This window comes from Denticeps clupeoides, chromosome 2, assembly GCF_900700375.1.
Source record: "Denticeps clupeoides chromosome 2, fDenClu1.1, whole genome shotgun sequence".
Lineage (NCBI taxonomy): Eukaryota > Metazoa > Chordata > Actinopteri > Clupeiformes > Denticipitidae > Denticeps > Denticeps clupeoides.
Genome location: NC_041708.1, coordinates 34,433,615 through 34,450,240, shown reverse-complemented (window position 1 = coordinate 34,450,240; position 16,626 = coordinate 34,433,615). Strand labels below are relative to the sequence as shown.

At 44.0% G+C, this 16,626-nt stretch overlaps 1 protein-coding gene across 6 annotated transcripts in view; it reads right to left on the bottom strand.

The window, feature by feature from the left end:
- Positions 1-2,315: 2,315 nt before the first annotated feature.
- The window catches only part of LOC114766338 (methionine synthase reductase-like), a 25,829-nt gene continuing 11,518 nt past the window's right edge, over positions 2,316-16,626 (bottom strand). For all 6 annotated transcript variants that reach the window (XM_028957082.1, XM_028957099.1, XM_028957064.1 and 3 more), the window contains 6 exons: positions 15,635-15,677; positions 15,074-15,266; positions 13,683-13,801; positions 4,996-5,088; positions 2,802-2,981; positions 2,316-2,650 (listed from right to left, as the gene is read on the bottom strand). In XM_028957082.1, coding sequence (XP_028812915.1) covers positions 2,506-2,650; positions 2,802-2,981; positions 4,996-5,088; positions 13,683-13,801; positions 15,074-15,266; positions 15,635-15,677 — 773 coding nt within the window. In that variant the 3' untranslated portion in view covers positions 2,316-2,505. The remainder of the gene's footprint in view (positions 2,651-2,801; positions 2,982-4,995; positions 5,089-13,682; positions 13,802-15,073; positions 15,267-15,634; positions 15,678-16,626) is intronic.

Here is a 16,626-nt window from a genome sequence, read left to right as displayed (position 1 = left end):
AATGAGTCATATGCTTTTAACCCATACCCTGAGGGAGCAGTGGGAAGCCATGACAGGCGCCCAGAGAGTAGTGTATGGGGACGGTGCTTTGCTCAGTGGCAGGCTCTGGATTCAGACCGACAACCTTCTGATTACTGGTCCATTTCCTTGTTTATGTTCAAGAAAGATGAAATATTATTTTACCAGTATTACTTTACCATGGATTAAACACAGCACTCTGTGATGCACTGTGCTTGAACTTCTGCAGCCACTGACCAGACCACTGCAGACTAGGAACATCCCAAAAGTTTTGTTCTGGAAATGATATGACTCAGTCCTCTCAATATCAATATTTGATTGATATCAAATGCCACTGCCCAGCAGATGTTTATTTAAGAAAGATGAAATATTACTTTACCATGAGGTTCAAAATGTCACATAAGGAAGTAATGGCCTGCATGAAAGAACTTTCAAGAACACATCTTTGTCACCTGTTCCTTATGGGTTCTTATGGGTTAAAAGAGGGACAAGCAGACGGTCAGAACTGTGATTTCTGAGACTTCATGGCCTCTGGGCCTCATGATGCTCATTCATTCATGATGAATTCTTCACACTCATACGTCTGACAGCCAGCACCGCTGTCATGATTCATCTATTTCAATCACTGCCGACCAGGGGGGTGTTTCAGGAAGCAGGATTTCTCTGTCAGTTAAGAACAACAGGAACGCTCCTCACAGAGAGTGCTGACTAATGACTGAAGTGATGACTTGTGCAATGGGCTAATTCCAGCTGCCATATACAGCACTGTCCAAAAGTCACAAACCAGTGAAAACACAACCACCCTTTATCTCATTTTGTTAATATTAATTTACCTAAATTATGTATTGCGGAATTTCTTTTGTTTTCATTAAACAATGACATAATGTGAATAAAGAAGACTCTGGAGACTCTGTTCTCCTGTTGTTCTCCATCTGTACACTTTTGCTTGTCGGAGATCATTCATTAGATTAGAGACCAACACCCCAGATCTTGTAGCACATATCTAGATATACATTTTTTCCTCAAATCACATGAAAATATTATCTTTCATTTTTATTATTTGAAAGTTTTAGTTTTAGATTCTTCCAGATCAATCTTCATTAGTGTTGGTAAGATGAAATACTTTTTTTCCATTTTAAGTTAACCAAGCTCTCTTCCAACACTAGAGAATGAGCGATGGTGCAGGGAGAAGACCCAGAAGTTCATATTAAGCTTTGCTGCAACCTGACCTGCTGTGTGAATGTTTTGTGAGAGGGTGTCGTAACACAGCTGATGTCAGTTGAACCGTGTAACGCTGTGTCAGTCTCTGTGTGTATATTCTGTCAGGCTAGATGAATCCCAGCACCCAGGGTTTCTCCTGCCTTGGCTGGCAAATTCATGGTTCCATGAAAAAATACACCACAAGAATTTGTGTATTTGTATTTATTTGTAATACTGATGAGCTGCGACTAATATTGAGCAGGTTCCATTTTTAGTTGCCATAACCGCCCTGACACATCAAGGTCTGTACACCACCAGACCCGTATCTGAAGGTATCTGGTGGTGTCTGGCACCAAGTCTCCATGGATTAAACACAGCACTCTGTGATGCACTGTGCATGAACTTCTGCAGCCACTGACCAGACCACTGCAGACTAGGCACATCCCAAAAGTTTTGTTCTGGAAATGATATGACTCAGTCCTCTAAATATCAATATATGCTTACAGCTCTTCTAATTGGGCAGAGGCCCATTAGTGGTTAAGGAGGCAGATTTATGATTGTAAGGTCCCCTTTATCAAGATACCGTCCCCATACACTGCTTCCTGGGCCCCGTTCATGGCTGCCCACTGCTCACTAAGGGTGATGGGTTAAAGGAATGTTTTTTGTCATTGTGATACACAGTAAGCAATCACTTTCACTTACAAATTGGTGGACAAAATATTTATTTGCTGCCTGAATCATCCCACTCACTCTCCTGTGACCTGTGGGGTTAATGTTATGGTACATACATCGCTGTGTATATTTAAAAGTTCAATGTAGTTTGTGAAAGTCTAGCCTATGGTGGCCTAGCAGTTGAGGAAGGAGACTCGTAACCGAAAGGTTGCAGATTCAAATCCTGTAAGCTACAGTCCCCAGACACTGTTCCCTGGGCACCTTACGTGGCTGTTCACTGCTCACCAAGGGTTATGAGTTAAATGCAGAGGACACATTTTGCTGTGTGCACCGTGTGCTGTGCTCTGCTGTGTATCAAAATGACAAATTCACTTTCATTTCACAACCAGAAAGAGCTGATATACAGTCAATGAAGGCCTCTGTAATTCATTTGAATTAGTTTTATTGTAAAGAGTCAGCATTGTCATCAATTAGAATACCTGAAAAGAAGACACGATTATGGCTAACTCCTTCAGAAAAATGATTCGGGAATGAATTCCTGTCTTTCACTAACAATGGATCTCTTAGTTTAGACCCGGCAGGATCTGCATCCCAGAACATCGGCAGGAACGTGCTTCAGCTCCAGATGTCCTGAAGATAGCGTTTCTCCTCCCTCAGTGTTGCTATCTTCTTCATGGCTTCAAGCTTGTCCACCTGAAGCTCAGTCCTGAAGAGCTCTATAAGAGCTTCGTTCACATCCTTAGCCATATTTTTTGCGTCTCTGCAAAGGAGAGGAGGCACGTTGTGTGATTGGAACATATTCTGCAAGGGCATTACATCAGCCCTATTTAAACTTAATAGAAAACATTACTATTTAAATGAATTCTCATCCACACTGGTAAATAAAGGTTAACAGGTTTAGGTTAACTCACCCACAAACATAGAAACAGCCGTTCTGTTCCAGCAGGAGACTGATGATCTCTTTGGAGTGAAGCTGCAAGCTGTGATGGACATATTTAGGGCTGCTTCCTGGCCCTTCCGAATTGTCCCTGGAGAAGCAGACCTTCAAATGGGTCAGGGTGCCATTCACCACAAACTTCTCCAAATCCTCCCTGAAAGAAAAAAAAACATGTTGAACACAGGGAACCAGGGCATATTTTAATCTAGAGTTAATCTTTCGTCAAATTGTGAAAGATTGTGTTCGGTCTTATTTAATGGCCTTGGTTAGAAAACCTTCAATGAAAGTCACAGGGACAACGTGTTCCTAATACTTAATAAATAAAAAATTTAAAATATAGATCTAAAAGGTCAAGTTTCCCGTTTCCTCCATTTTCAATCAATAGCCCTGTGCTTTTTTTCAGCTGCCTTCCTCTTTGTGAACAAGGAATGCTGGCCAGACTCATTCTCTCTGATTTCATAACTCGTTTGAGCAGAATGGCCCCGGAGGCTTCGGCAGACCTCACATGGTTCTCAACTTCACAAACAACCAGAGCTGCGAGACCCAGATATTAAAGCCGGGGAAGAGGTGCAAAGAGGAGAAGATCAGAGATCAGGGTGAACTCATTCAGGCGCTCATAAAGCATCATACACGTACGTGAATCTTGTACAGTATGTGCCTCACAGTCTATTCCCATCAACAGTATTCATTAACGTCAATTCATTTTGTGTGTGTGTGTGTTAGTGTTATTTGGACATCAACAGGGCCCCCTTGTGGGATCTGAAATAGTGTTTACGCAGAAAATAAGGCCAAGTGATACCCTAGTCCCCAGGCACCAGCTCAGCGCTCTTCATTCCCTTTTAATATAACCTACAAATCCATCAAACCCGGAGAGAGGAGAACAGCAGGCAGCGGGGGCACCTGCTCGCAACGTCTGGATGTGCTCGGCCATCCACGTGCACGGTGAATTCTGGGCTTGATTAGAAAGTGCTCTGATGCTTTGTTGTTAGTTTTTTTTTTTTTTTTTATAAGAGGGGAGGAATTTTGGCCCCAAACCTGAAAAATCAAAGTCTAAATGGTTTTATGATTCTACTTTGAGTCTATGTAATAAAAATGGGGATGGTCCTCCTGAATAGAGTAAAGCTTTTAGAGAGGGTGAATGTGGCTTGATAAGATGTCTGAAGACTTCATTATCCAAGAAGCAAATTTACTAATATTTTGAAATGAAATAGTAGCTGGCATCTTGTCGTTTCACTACCTTTTGCATAAAATTGCTTCACTTATGGGCCTGTATATAAATTTTTTTTTTTTTTGCAGAAATAATTACACACCACTGGACCCATCTGGACCCATCTGCACCCACTGATGTTTGGTGGAGAGTTTGTTGTTAGGACTGGTTCTGTGGTGTGGAAGAAAAGCTTTTCCACACTTTTCTCACACCAAAGGTTTCTCAGTATTTGACATAGATGCCAGGTCTGTCCACCTCAACAAGTCCTAATGCTTGTGTAAAGTGCTGGAAAACTGCTGAAAGCACTTTAGTTTTGGCTATATTAAATATGGACCTGCAACATAATGGACATAATGTCTTTCTTACTAGTACGGTTAATAAGTGGTAAATATAGTGCCCCATAAGCATAAAGAATTCCTAATATAGCCATAAACAGAGACAACGGGAACTATTTTGAAACTGGTGCTAAGCGCAGATTGTTCAGCCTCTGGGTCTTGCATTATTCTGGCTGAACGATCTAAACACATGACCTTTTTTTATGTGTGGTCTGACAAAAGCAAACTAGATGGAAATCCATGGCAGCTTGGTTCCATGAGTCCATCTGTGGGTTACAGATTAATTGTCTGTGGGAGAAGTAAGTCCAGGGAGATGGTTATCATGAAGAGAAGCTGGTCCTCGATTCATTTTTCTCACGCAAATATTAATCATGGTGTAAGTGGATGTTACTGCAGTATTACACCATGGTCGTCATTACTCACACCTTGTGAAGTGAGTTATAGCTCACCGGGATGCTCAGAACCAAATCATAGTGTACAGCGCCTTGTTCCACACGTCCCAAGGTTTCCACAGAAACGCCTCCATTTCACTGCCTTTTCCATGCTGCAAGGAGCCAGTTTGGAGCCATTGGCCCCCCATGTGGGGTGAGTAATGCTGGTTAGGGTAAAACACATGGTGCACCCACCTGAAAAGAAAGTCCCGGTCTTTGTGGCGACAGCCGAAGAAGAGCCAGGATTCCCCGAAAGTGGCACCTGGCATTTGCTCCCTCTCCTTCTCTCTGCAAGAACAGAAAAATGTTTAATGGAAACCTTAAATTTTGGTTAAATAAAGCATTTTTGTTAAAAAAAAAAAAAAAAAATGGTAAAAATGAGCCTGGTTCAATTGCAGACGCCAACATGTTAGTTTGTATAATTAATAAGTGCAGTGTAATAGAGTTAATGAATTCTGCAGACATGTATGATTCCATTCAACCAAACAGTTAAGAGATTGGGATAATAGCTTTTCTGCAGAGTAGAAAAGGAGCTTGAGTTGTGTGTATAGTTTCAATTAAAGCAATTCCACTTGTGGCCAACGAGTCTGGCTCAGATCCCAGAAGTCTCGGGACGTGTGACGCCACTGAGGTGACCGCTATCTGTAGCGAGCACCTGTCCCTGAGGTGACAAGTCTCATCTGAAAAGCAGAACGTTGTCAAAAACCGATGATGACCCAATATAGGTCCGACAGCATCTAAAATATCAATCTCATCACGTTGCCTGGACCAGGAACAGGCGATGAACATATTTCTTTTATCAACATGAAAGTAGTATCAGCATGTCTTTGTTACCTTTTCAGCAATAATTTGTAGCTGTAAAGAATCAGATGCAGATTTCTGGCCGTAAAAATGCCCTTCTAGCGCAGACAATCTGTTCCTTCGATTCATGTCCCTTCACTGATCATCCAATGCAGCAGACTTTTTCCATTTCGTTTTTTAAGTGAAAAAGGGCACATTTCAGCCTTACTTCTCACTTCAAGCCACTATTTATGTTTTAGCTGACACTTCAGAAGCACACAATAATCTGTGCACTGTAAATTTATATTGTACAAAAAGGCCTTGCATGGAAATTCAAGAAATGCTGATCTCACAAATTCATCACCCTGAATGTATCTTCAAATTCCAATATGACCTTATTACCTTGTTTTTCCTGTCCCAGAGCAAAGAGACAGGCATCTGCCACCCACCTGACTCCTGGCTGGAACTATTTTCCATGACGGAAGCCATATACAAAGGTTTATCAAGTGTTAAAACATGGTAGAAAAAAATCACAACAGGTCCATTTAGCTGCAACACATGATATACAACAACCTAAAAAAAAAGAGGCAATATCTGAACACTCAAGTTACCATGAGTGGATGCGTGGGAAAGACTATGAGATATCCATTGCAGAACTAAAGTGGAATATCATAGCAAACACTTGTTGGTCATAGTTGTGTTGCTGGCGCTAATTTTATTTTAATGACAACACAGTGGCAGGAATTATCATGTCCAAAGCACGGAAAACTCAGTAAGTGCCCTTTGAGATGACTACAAATTACTACGGTGGCCAAACCTGAGATGCAACAGCCCTGACACCATAATGCCTGTTTTTGGGAGGCAAAACTCTGACTATTAGCATCTGGGAGCTGAGTGCTCAGTCTGGAAACGGTCTGCAATAAACTGGGTTTAGTAGGCTTTACTCTGCCCCAAAGGGATCAATACCAATATGAAAAAAAACTGGATTCCATTTTGCAACACCATGCAGAGCAGAGTGCCTTCATGCTGAATACAAATAGGGCCGGCATGACTGGACAGAACACAATTCCTTAAAAAAAAATTCAGTCACAGTCATTGCTCTGACTTGGCATGAAGCTGCACTCCATTCCACGATGGCTGTGGCAGCTTGTACCTGTTTTTTTTCTCCTGGTCATTTCGTCCTGCAGAAATCTTTTTATGTTTGAAAATGTTCATCCTGCAGACTTAATAATGGAAAATGACCAGCTAGAGACACACGACGACACATCTGATCCTTTCACTGTAAAAAAAAAATCTAATAACAAACATGAAAACTGTAAAAACTGTATTTCATTTACATTTAAGGCATTTGGCAGACGCCCTTATCCAGAGCGACATACAACATGCTTTCAAGTTACCAACGATGAAGAGATCAATTCTGGTTCTCTAGGACCCTCAACTATGAATACATCTATTTTATTCACTCTGTTGTAGATTCTGTACACAAGTTCGACAATAAGAAAGTTACAAGTTAATCTAAATATTCTCTAAAGAGGAAGGTCTTGAGCTGACGTTTGAAAATACTCAGTGACTGAGCTGTTCTGACCTCGAGGGGAAGTTCATTCCACCACCGAGGGGCAAAGACGGAGAAAAAAAGTAAAGTGAAGTGTGAGGTGTAATAAGGGCTGTGAGGTAGGATGGTGCTACTCCATGTTTGGCTTTGTAGGCCAGCATCAGTGTTTTGAACCTGATGCGTGCAGCTACTGGGAGCCAGTGGAGGGAACGTAGCAGAGGGGTGGTGTGGGAGAAGGTTAGGAAGGTTGAAGATCAGTCGTACAGCTGCATTTTGTATGAGTTGTAGAGGTCGGATGGTACATAGTGGTAGACCAGCTAGAAGGGCGTTACAGTAGTCCAGTCTTGAGATTACTAAGGACTGAACCAGTATCTGGGTGGCCTGAGTTGACATATAAGGGCGGATTCGTCTGATATTGTAGAGAAGGAATCTACATGAGTGGGAAAGATTGCTGATGTGAGTCGAGAAGGAGAGAGGGTGTTGTAGAAGGAGAGAGCAGTGAGTTGTCCAGGTAAATAGCAAGATCCTGATGTGGTGAATCTGCTGGAAAGAATATTAGGTCAGTTTTGGTGGGATTGAGTTTGAGGTGATGGGCTACCATCCAAGATGAGATGTCGGTTAGACATGCCGAGATTTTGGAAGCAGCATGTAGATCAGAGGGAGGAAAAGAGAAGATGAGTTGTGTGTCGTTGGCATAGCAGTGGTAGGATAATCCATGTGAGGAAATTACCTCACCAAGTGATCTCATGTAGAGGGAGAAAAGGAGATGACCTAGTACTGAGCCTTGAGGGACAACAGTGGAGAGTCTACATGAGGCAGAGGTGGATCCTTTCCAAGTCACTTTTATATTTGTACAGTACCAGTCACAAGTTTGGATGAAGGCCATTTTGAAGAATCCAACGCAAGAAACATATTTAGTATTTAGGAGAAAGTGAATTATGTTTGATTAATCTGGTTCTGTTTCAATTGATTTGCTCAACATCTCACCCCTTGCGTGGCTATTCGCTGAGCCCATTTCAATCATGCCTTCAGGCTTGGCTGGATAGGGAAGTGGGATGCCCCGCCTCCTCTCCATAAAGCCCCAGTACTTACGTTCTTTGGAACAGCCTGGGTTGACGCGTTCAGGCCCCAGTGGACTAATGGATGCATGAAAACTATATTTATTGGATCTTCAGCTTGCATTTGATGAGTACTTGAAAGCGGAAAGCGCACATGGAGCGCACAACTCATCTTCTCTTTTCCTCCCTCAGATCTACATGCTTGGATGGCAGTCCATCACCTCAAACTCAATCCCACCAAAACTGAACTAATATTCATTCCAAAAGATTCCTCGATACATCAGGATCTTGCTATTTACCTGAACAACTCACAGCTCTCTCCTTCTACAACAGCCCGCAACCTTGGAGTAACAATAGACAACCAACTCTCCTTCTCGACTCACATCAGTAATCTTTCCCGCTCACGTAGATTCCTTCTCTACAATATCAGACGAATCCGCCCTTACCTGTCAACACAGGCCACCCAACTACTGGTTCAGTCCTTAGTAATCTCATGACTGGATTACTGTAACTCCCTTCTAGCTGGTCTACCACTATGTACCATCCGACCTCTACAACTCATACAAAATGCAGCTGTACGACTGATCTTCAACCTTCCCAAATTCTCCCACACCACCCCTCTACTACGCTCCCTCCACTGGCTCCCAGTAGCTGCACACATCAGGTTCAAAATACTGATGCTGGCCTACAAAGCCAAACATGGAGTAGCACCATCCTACCTCACAGCCCTTAGTCAAAGTCAAAGTCAGCTTTATTGTCAATTCTGCCACATGTACAGGACATGCAGAGAATTGAAATTACGTTACTCTCAGACCCATACAAGTAACATTAAATACAAAACAGTAACATTGAATACAAAAGGTATAAATACAAAAAAAAAAAAAAAAAAAACACAATATACAATTTTAAAAACACCATATACAAATAAGGGCACATGGTGGAGAGTGCAAAACCATGTAGTGCAACAGAGGTAAGTTTAAAGTGACAAAGTGACAAGTGAGGTAGTTGGCAGACTAAAGCTGCACAGAGTGACTGGTGCATGGTCAGTTTGTGTGTGTTAGAGTCTCTGCCCGTCTCTTATTACACCTCGCACTGCACCTCGTATACTCCGAGCCTCCAGTACTGCTCGCCTGGTCCTCCATCTCTGAAGGTAAAAGGAAGACGCTCATCTAGACTCTTCTCCGTCTTGGCCCCTCGGTGGTGGAATGAACTTCCCCTCGAGGTCAGAACAGCTCAGTCACTGAGCACCTTCAAACGACAGCTCAAGACCTTCCTCTTTAAATAATATTTAGATTAAATTGTAACCTTCTTATTGTCTTACTTTTGTATAGAAACTACACATTGATCACATTGATTGTAACTGCAGTCACCTGCCTGACATGGGTGGGATGTACTAGTGTCACAATTCCAGACTCACAACTCCACACAGTCAAGGACACATAACAATTAACATAACCAACAGAAAATGAACATAATCTACAAAATAAATGCCATAGAGCTCTTTGTATTTACACTAAGGCATATATATTAATAATAATAATAATAATAATAATAATATCAAACAAACAGTACAGATTCATAATCATACATGCTGTTTCCCGTTCCAAGTGGTTCTGCCTGCAATCTGGGTTTCAGATTAAATTATGCAAAGAGCTCTCTGTTCCCATCGCAGCAGATAACTTTTCTAGGTCTGGATCAAAACGCAGTAATCGCTCATGCGACGTTGTCGCCACAGCAGGTGTCAACGTCCCGGCAATGTCTGGACCGCTTCCGGCTGAATCGCTCGGTTCTGTTTTTTGCGTGTGTCTGCTGATGCTGGTCTGTCATAAACGTGGTGCTGCTGGGGGCCGCTGTTCCAGGGATTCCTAGCAGTTGGTGGCATCGCTCCGTCTCTGCCCGTCTCGCTATTTAAAAGCTGGAATGTTTACTGCTTGTGACATAGGTGTGGGGGCGGCGTCAGTGGGGTCTCAACCCCTCCTGTGCCGCTTTATGAAGGGTGTCAGACGCCCTCTCTGTGCACCCAGCCCGCACCCAGTTTTCTGAAGGTGACGTTCATCCCGAAGGCCTCCAGTAGATCTGCAGGCATTTCACCTGCCTCCCTTCTCCTCGACGAGGCATTGTCGGCTCAACATGCTCTGCCCTGTACGGGTGTAGATGAACGGGGCCGTTTTGGAGAAACGAGCACATTTTTGTTTGCTTTGCTAACCCCTCATGGGGTAAAGCTTTGTCCAAGCAGAGGTTGTCCCACTGGCTAATGCAGGCTATTTCGCTGGGTCATGCAGGTCAGGGGCCAAAGCCCCATTGACCCGTACAGGCTAACTGCACCACTGCAGATGTGACAGCTCTAACTCTGGCGCATGCAGTCCTGGAAGCGAGGTGTCTCCATGAAGTGCCGTCGGCCCTACCGGTTACTGGACTAGCAATCTGGGCGCTTTCTATATGCCACAGTAAGATGTCGTGCGAATCGACTGAAAGAGAACGAACGGTTCCTGTTCTAGCCCCGGTTCTCTGAGGGAGATGAGTGAGACATCTCAACAGAATTGTGGGACGAGGGACCAGATGGACGCGGCGCGGTTTTATTAAGATGGGGCCGGGCTTCCTGCTGCCCACTTCCGGCCAGGCCTGAAGACGCGATTGGATTGGGCTTCAGCGAATAGCCACACATGGGGCGTGTCCCACAGTGAGATATGTCACTCGTCTCCCCCAGAGAATGCCTCGCGCTGCACGTAGGTGTGGCTTTGTGCAGGTCAAGTGACTCATTTTTGAGAGGAGCAGATATTTCTGTGGTAGGTCGGTATAAACAAAATCTCTCCCGTTGCCCAAATGTATATCGCATAACGTTTATGCCGCATCCCAAATCCACATACTTGATTTCTATGCTGTGAAAGTGAAGCGATTGTCATTGTGATACACTGCAGCACAGCGCACGGTGCAGACAACGAAATGTGTCCTCTGCATTTAACCACCACCCTTGGTGAGCAGTGGGCAGCCATGACAGGCGCCCGGGGAGCAGCGTGTGGGGACGGTGATTTGCTCAGTGGCACCTCGGCGATTCGAGATTCAGACAACCTTCAGATCACGGGTCCACGTCCTTAACCGCTAGGCCACCACTGCCCCTAATGCTCATCTGTAATGTGCAGAGTCAAGCTGCTTATTTGTGAACATGCTGGTTAATTTATATATAATGGTTTTAACATCTGATGGTCTCAGTAATGCTCTGTCATATACTTTACTTTATTTAGCAGAAGCTTTTATCCAAAGCGACTTACAAGAGGAAGACACCAGCAATTCTCGTTCAATTTCTATAGAATATCGAGTTTACAAACTAAGAGCCCTGATAAGGCTCAAACTTGTCAGTGAAGAGCATGCTCAGAGATTGTTAGGTGCTAGACGAAGAAAAATTATAATGTATTTATACATTTTTGTATTGTTTGTGCAGTGTGTACGCATGTGCGTGTGTAAGTGTTAGATTTGTCTGTAATATTTTTTGAACAAGAGGGTTTTCACCTGCTTCTTAAAAGTGGTGATAGTCTCGGCTAGTCGTGTGGAGGAGGGCAGGTTGTTCCACCAGCCAGGGACAACAAAGGAAAACAGAGATGATTGGAATCGGAGACCCCGTGAAGAAGGAATTTTTAGTCTCCTTTCGTTTGCAGATCTGAGAGAGCGTGCAGGAGTGTAGCTAGCTAGTATTGTGTTGATGTAGGAGGGCGCAGTTCCATTTACAGCCCTGTAGGCAAGCATCAAGGATTTGAACTCAATGCGAGCAGCTACCGGGAGCCGGTGGAGGGAGGTAAGAAGAGGTGTAACATGGGTGTGTTTCGGCTGATTGAAGATGAGATGGGCTGCCATATTTTGGATCATCTGGAGTGGTTTTATGGTGACTGCAGAGGCTCCAGCCAGGAGAGAGTTACAATAGTCGAGTTTGGAGATGAATATTGCCTGGACGAGGAGCTGCGTAGCCTGTTGCGAGAGAAAAGGCCGAATCTTGCGATGTAGTTTACAGTTATGCAATAGGAAACAAACAAACAAAAAAAATCCCAACCTGTAATACTGTACAAAATGTCAACAGAATGCTATGGTTTTTCACACAGCCACTAATGTGCTTCAGCAGAAAAAAAAATAGTCAGGATTGCATTTCGAACCCCTACGTACAACCTGGTTGCGATCCACCAGCGCAAAATGTGAATAATTTCCCTCGGTCTTGTTCAGGAGTGCATTAGTCATCAGTCAATGGTGGCAGCTTGTCGCTTTGCCTGTGCATTACATAGCTGGTGATGTGTTCAGACTTCACTGTTGAAATATTTTGCAGCCCAATGCAGTTTGAGTTTGGAGTGAACGGTGGTGCAAATAAATGTGTACAATCAAAATGACCATTCTAACCTTATATTTAACCTTGAGAACCTGTCTCCAGGCTCACCTGGGGCCATGACTTTCTGGGAACCTCCAACACGGCGTTATTTCAAGGACCTTAATAGAAAGAATGAATTTTCAACTGGCAAGTGGCAGCCATCGATTGGCACAGAGGCGAATCAAAGCGCTGTTCGCTGCTAAAAAGGAGGCCTTCATTTCTGTGACCCAAACAGCGTCCCGCTGCCAAAATTGCGATTGTTATCTTTTATCAAAGCGTGGCGTCGGGGGTAGTCTCCAGTTAGGCAGTGTCTACAACCTCCCAGTGACAGGGCTGCACAAAGCGGCCAGAAAGAAAACAGTGAATTGCCCCCTTCACTTCTCAAGCCCCCGTTGACAGCTCTTGACAAAACAAATCGTTTGAAGACGGTCGGCTTGTCATAAATCTGTTACGGAGGCTCCCTGACGGTTCATTTGTAGCCTGTTTGTTTTAATAATGCCAGCAGAAGAAAAAGGCTAAATTTCGTAGAGACCCTAATTCTGGGCATTGCTGATGGGAGAGGCCAGGATTCGGGGAAGCGAGGCCATTCATCAGCACTGTCACGTCCCACAGGTGTGGCGTCTCACTCGCTCTCTCTCTCTCACACCATCCATATTCTGACACAAGCCCCTGCGATTACCGCAGTGCTGAGGAATCGCCTCTGTAAACGTAACTTTTTCACCGCGCCGAGCGTCAGCAAAAACAGGCTACCGGCTCTCCTCCGCATGGCTTCGCATCCTTACCTGGTTCCCCTGCACTAGGTTCTACCCACTCCCGGGGGTCTGGGGCTGTCAGCGTTCCTTTACGCCGCCCCTTCACGTACAGCTTATTCTCACTCGTATAGCAGAGGTGCTTGAACAGACTGCTCGTTCCAAACTCAACACACCCAGCCTGTTGGGGCTAAAGAGCAGAGGAGGCGTAACCTGGACCACGTCACAGTTGTGTGGATGTGAAGGCTGGAAAATGTGGCATTCGCTTGTCAATGCGACACCTCATTTGCTTGTAAAAGGCAGCACGTGGCTGATTTATGCCCATTTGTTTAGCCACGCACAAAACATTTTGGAAACGTTTGACTTATAATAATAATAATAATAATAGAAGGAACCTGTGTTGCAGGAAACCGATGAAGGGCGCGACTCCTGTTCCCGGTCCAACCATTATTAGTGGCAAGGCAGGATCAGCGGGCAAATGGAAAGTGCCAGGTGGGCGGAGACTGATGTATATCTTGAAAAACACACACAAACACACACACACACACACATTTAGATCCCTCTTAAAGTGACCAATCAAGTAAGCAACTTAATTAAGCAACTCAAAGAAAGAACTAGGTCTGAAGTGGTCTTAAAAGTACCGCTGCCTAACTGCTGTCACCTCAACAAGTCATTCTCACTCACTCAGTATCCAAAACTGTTTATTCCTAAGCAGGGTTGCGACTGCTGGGACACGGGGCGCAGAACGGCAACTCAAAGTGGGGCACCAGCTAGGGAAGTGGAAATTAATCGTAAAATCGATGCGTCGCGATGCAGACGTTGATGATACTGCCTTGATGCAGTACGGAACATCATTGATTACATCATAATGACGTCGCTTGGTGGTTTTCTGCTGACAGCATGAAATTATTGTTACATTTATTTTATAATTTTTTTTTAAGTGAAGTAATTGTCACTTGTGATACACAGCAGCACAGCACACGGTGCACACAGTGAAATTTGTCCTCTGTATTTATCCCATCACCCTGAGTGAGCAGTGGGCAGCCATGACAAGCGCCCAGGGAGCAGTGTGTGGGGACGGTGCTTTGCTCAGTGGCACCACTGCCCCAAATTGTTCTCGCACCGTGGTTAAAATTGAGATTTGTTGAACTTTGACTGCTGTGCATGTGACATTTTCGCGTGACATTTACGCCATTTATCAGACCCACTTATCCAGAGCAACTTATAATCAGTATTTACAGGGACAGTCATCCCCCCTGGAGCAACTTAGGGTTAAGTGTCTTTCTCAGGGACACAATGGTGTCCAATAGAAGCCATGGGATTCACCGATATCGGGGCATTGATAATCGTAATCAAATCAAATCGTGAGGCCAGTGAAGGTTCACACCTCAAGCACCAGCCCACTGCATTTAAAGCTTCATTAGGCCACAAGACTAATTGTTGTTGATGAAGTTCCTCTCCACATGTTTGTAGATATTCAATCATTATCAGACATTTCCAGCTACCAGAGTCATTTACAACATGGGCTGTTTACATGAACATAATGCTATGTATGGTTTTCTATCAAAAACAAAAACATTTCTAAATTACACTAAACTTGGTACTGAATGTTGTAATTATTATAATCATATTGAATGGTCCTCAACTCCTGTCTTGCATATTTGAAGACTTCTTACTGACCCAACTCCTTTACAAGTTGGAAAAACTGAGGCACTGTACAGAACGCTTGGTCCAGAAATGGATATAAAAGGCCACCACACCCTCCTCCATAATATCCATTTCTAACCTTGGGCAGAGCTGCATCCCCGGAACTCTCAGCAGGAGCCGGACCGCCACCGTAGGGCTGGAGCACAGGGGCCACCAGGTCAGCCAGCCAGCCGGTGCACAGCCCTCTCCTGGCCACCGGCCGCTCAGGGCATGCTGGGGACTCCACAATATTGAAGACAAAGTGCAGTCTGCCTGGGTGTCTCAGCTTAGAACTGGAAGACAGAAGAGGGGTGAGAAGAGCAAAGGAACCTGCAGCATCAACCAGCCTGTTCTACTCCACGTGTCTCAATATCAGGGGTCCTCTGGGGACTCCATACTGACCAAAGTATTAATAAATTCAGTTGCCTAATGTTTTTTTCTGGAGTGCTACCCCAGACACCAAAGAACCAGGAGACAAATGACAAGTCTCACGCATTTCTGATGTCATTAATAAATGTATGTGATTCAACTATTATGACATCTGCTCAGTCAGATCCATTTCATGGAGGAATCACTTTCATGCAGTACTGATAACAGCCTACAAATGTAATTGAACACTGGGGGTCCCCTAAGGGAGGAAAGCGTTCGATGCGAGCCTTACCTCGCTGCTGAGTAGGACCTCGACTGGAGTTTCGGCAAATGTTCTGTAAGGGAAAGCAAAAGGTCTGTGAAGTGCTCGGTTTAGTATTTATGAGAAAAGTGCCAGAAACACAGCTTGATTGTATTCAGCTCTCCTTCACCGTGTGTCTCCAGATGGGTCTCTGGGTGACCCCCTCCCTCCTTCCTTTTGAATGAATTGTATTTGTGAATTCTAATTATGGCAAAATTAAATAGCCTGAGGACAAAAACATCCTGCACAGAATGTCAAGAAAAAGGTTCGGGGAGAAGATATATATATATTTTTTAAAAACCATCTCTCCTTATTTATGAAACTGAAAGTCTCCTGTGTTGAAAGGCTTTTGCAAGTGAGAGAAGGAGACTGTATCTGATAACTAATTTTCAGGGTGCAATAACATCATCTGGTGTATATAGCCTGGATTTACAGAAATAAACCGATAGAAACAAGAAAGGGCTGTTTGGTAGTTTCTGTTTGTTAGTGTGACATTATTTCCGGCACTCAGAATCTTTCATGTTGTTTCTATAAGCAATAAAAAAAAAGGTGGAGCCCATATGGATGACTGACAGCTATCAGTCACAAACACAAAGTGCCGCTGCCTCCGTGGTTTACCTCCATTTTTAAAGGAGCAAATCAATGCCGGCAGTTTTTTGGGTTTACCATCTTTCAACACTCGTTCCTCTGGTTCCTCCTTTCTGGTATGCATAGGTAAATGAACATGTTAATTAAGAGTAATAAGACCCTCAGATGAGTTGCAAATCTAATCATCCAACCACACGCACCAAGCTCTTTCTATTGGCTGTGCTGATTAATTAATTCCAACTCCTTTGTTTCAAGCTCCCCTTATGTTGAAGTTGAGATACTCAACAGATCTGCGTGTGCTGCGAAGCAGGGGAACAAAAAAGTGCGAACAGCTGTCGTAAATCCAACTTTCTCCTCAATGCACCGCAGATCTATTAAAATGGCAGATGGCTATT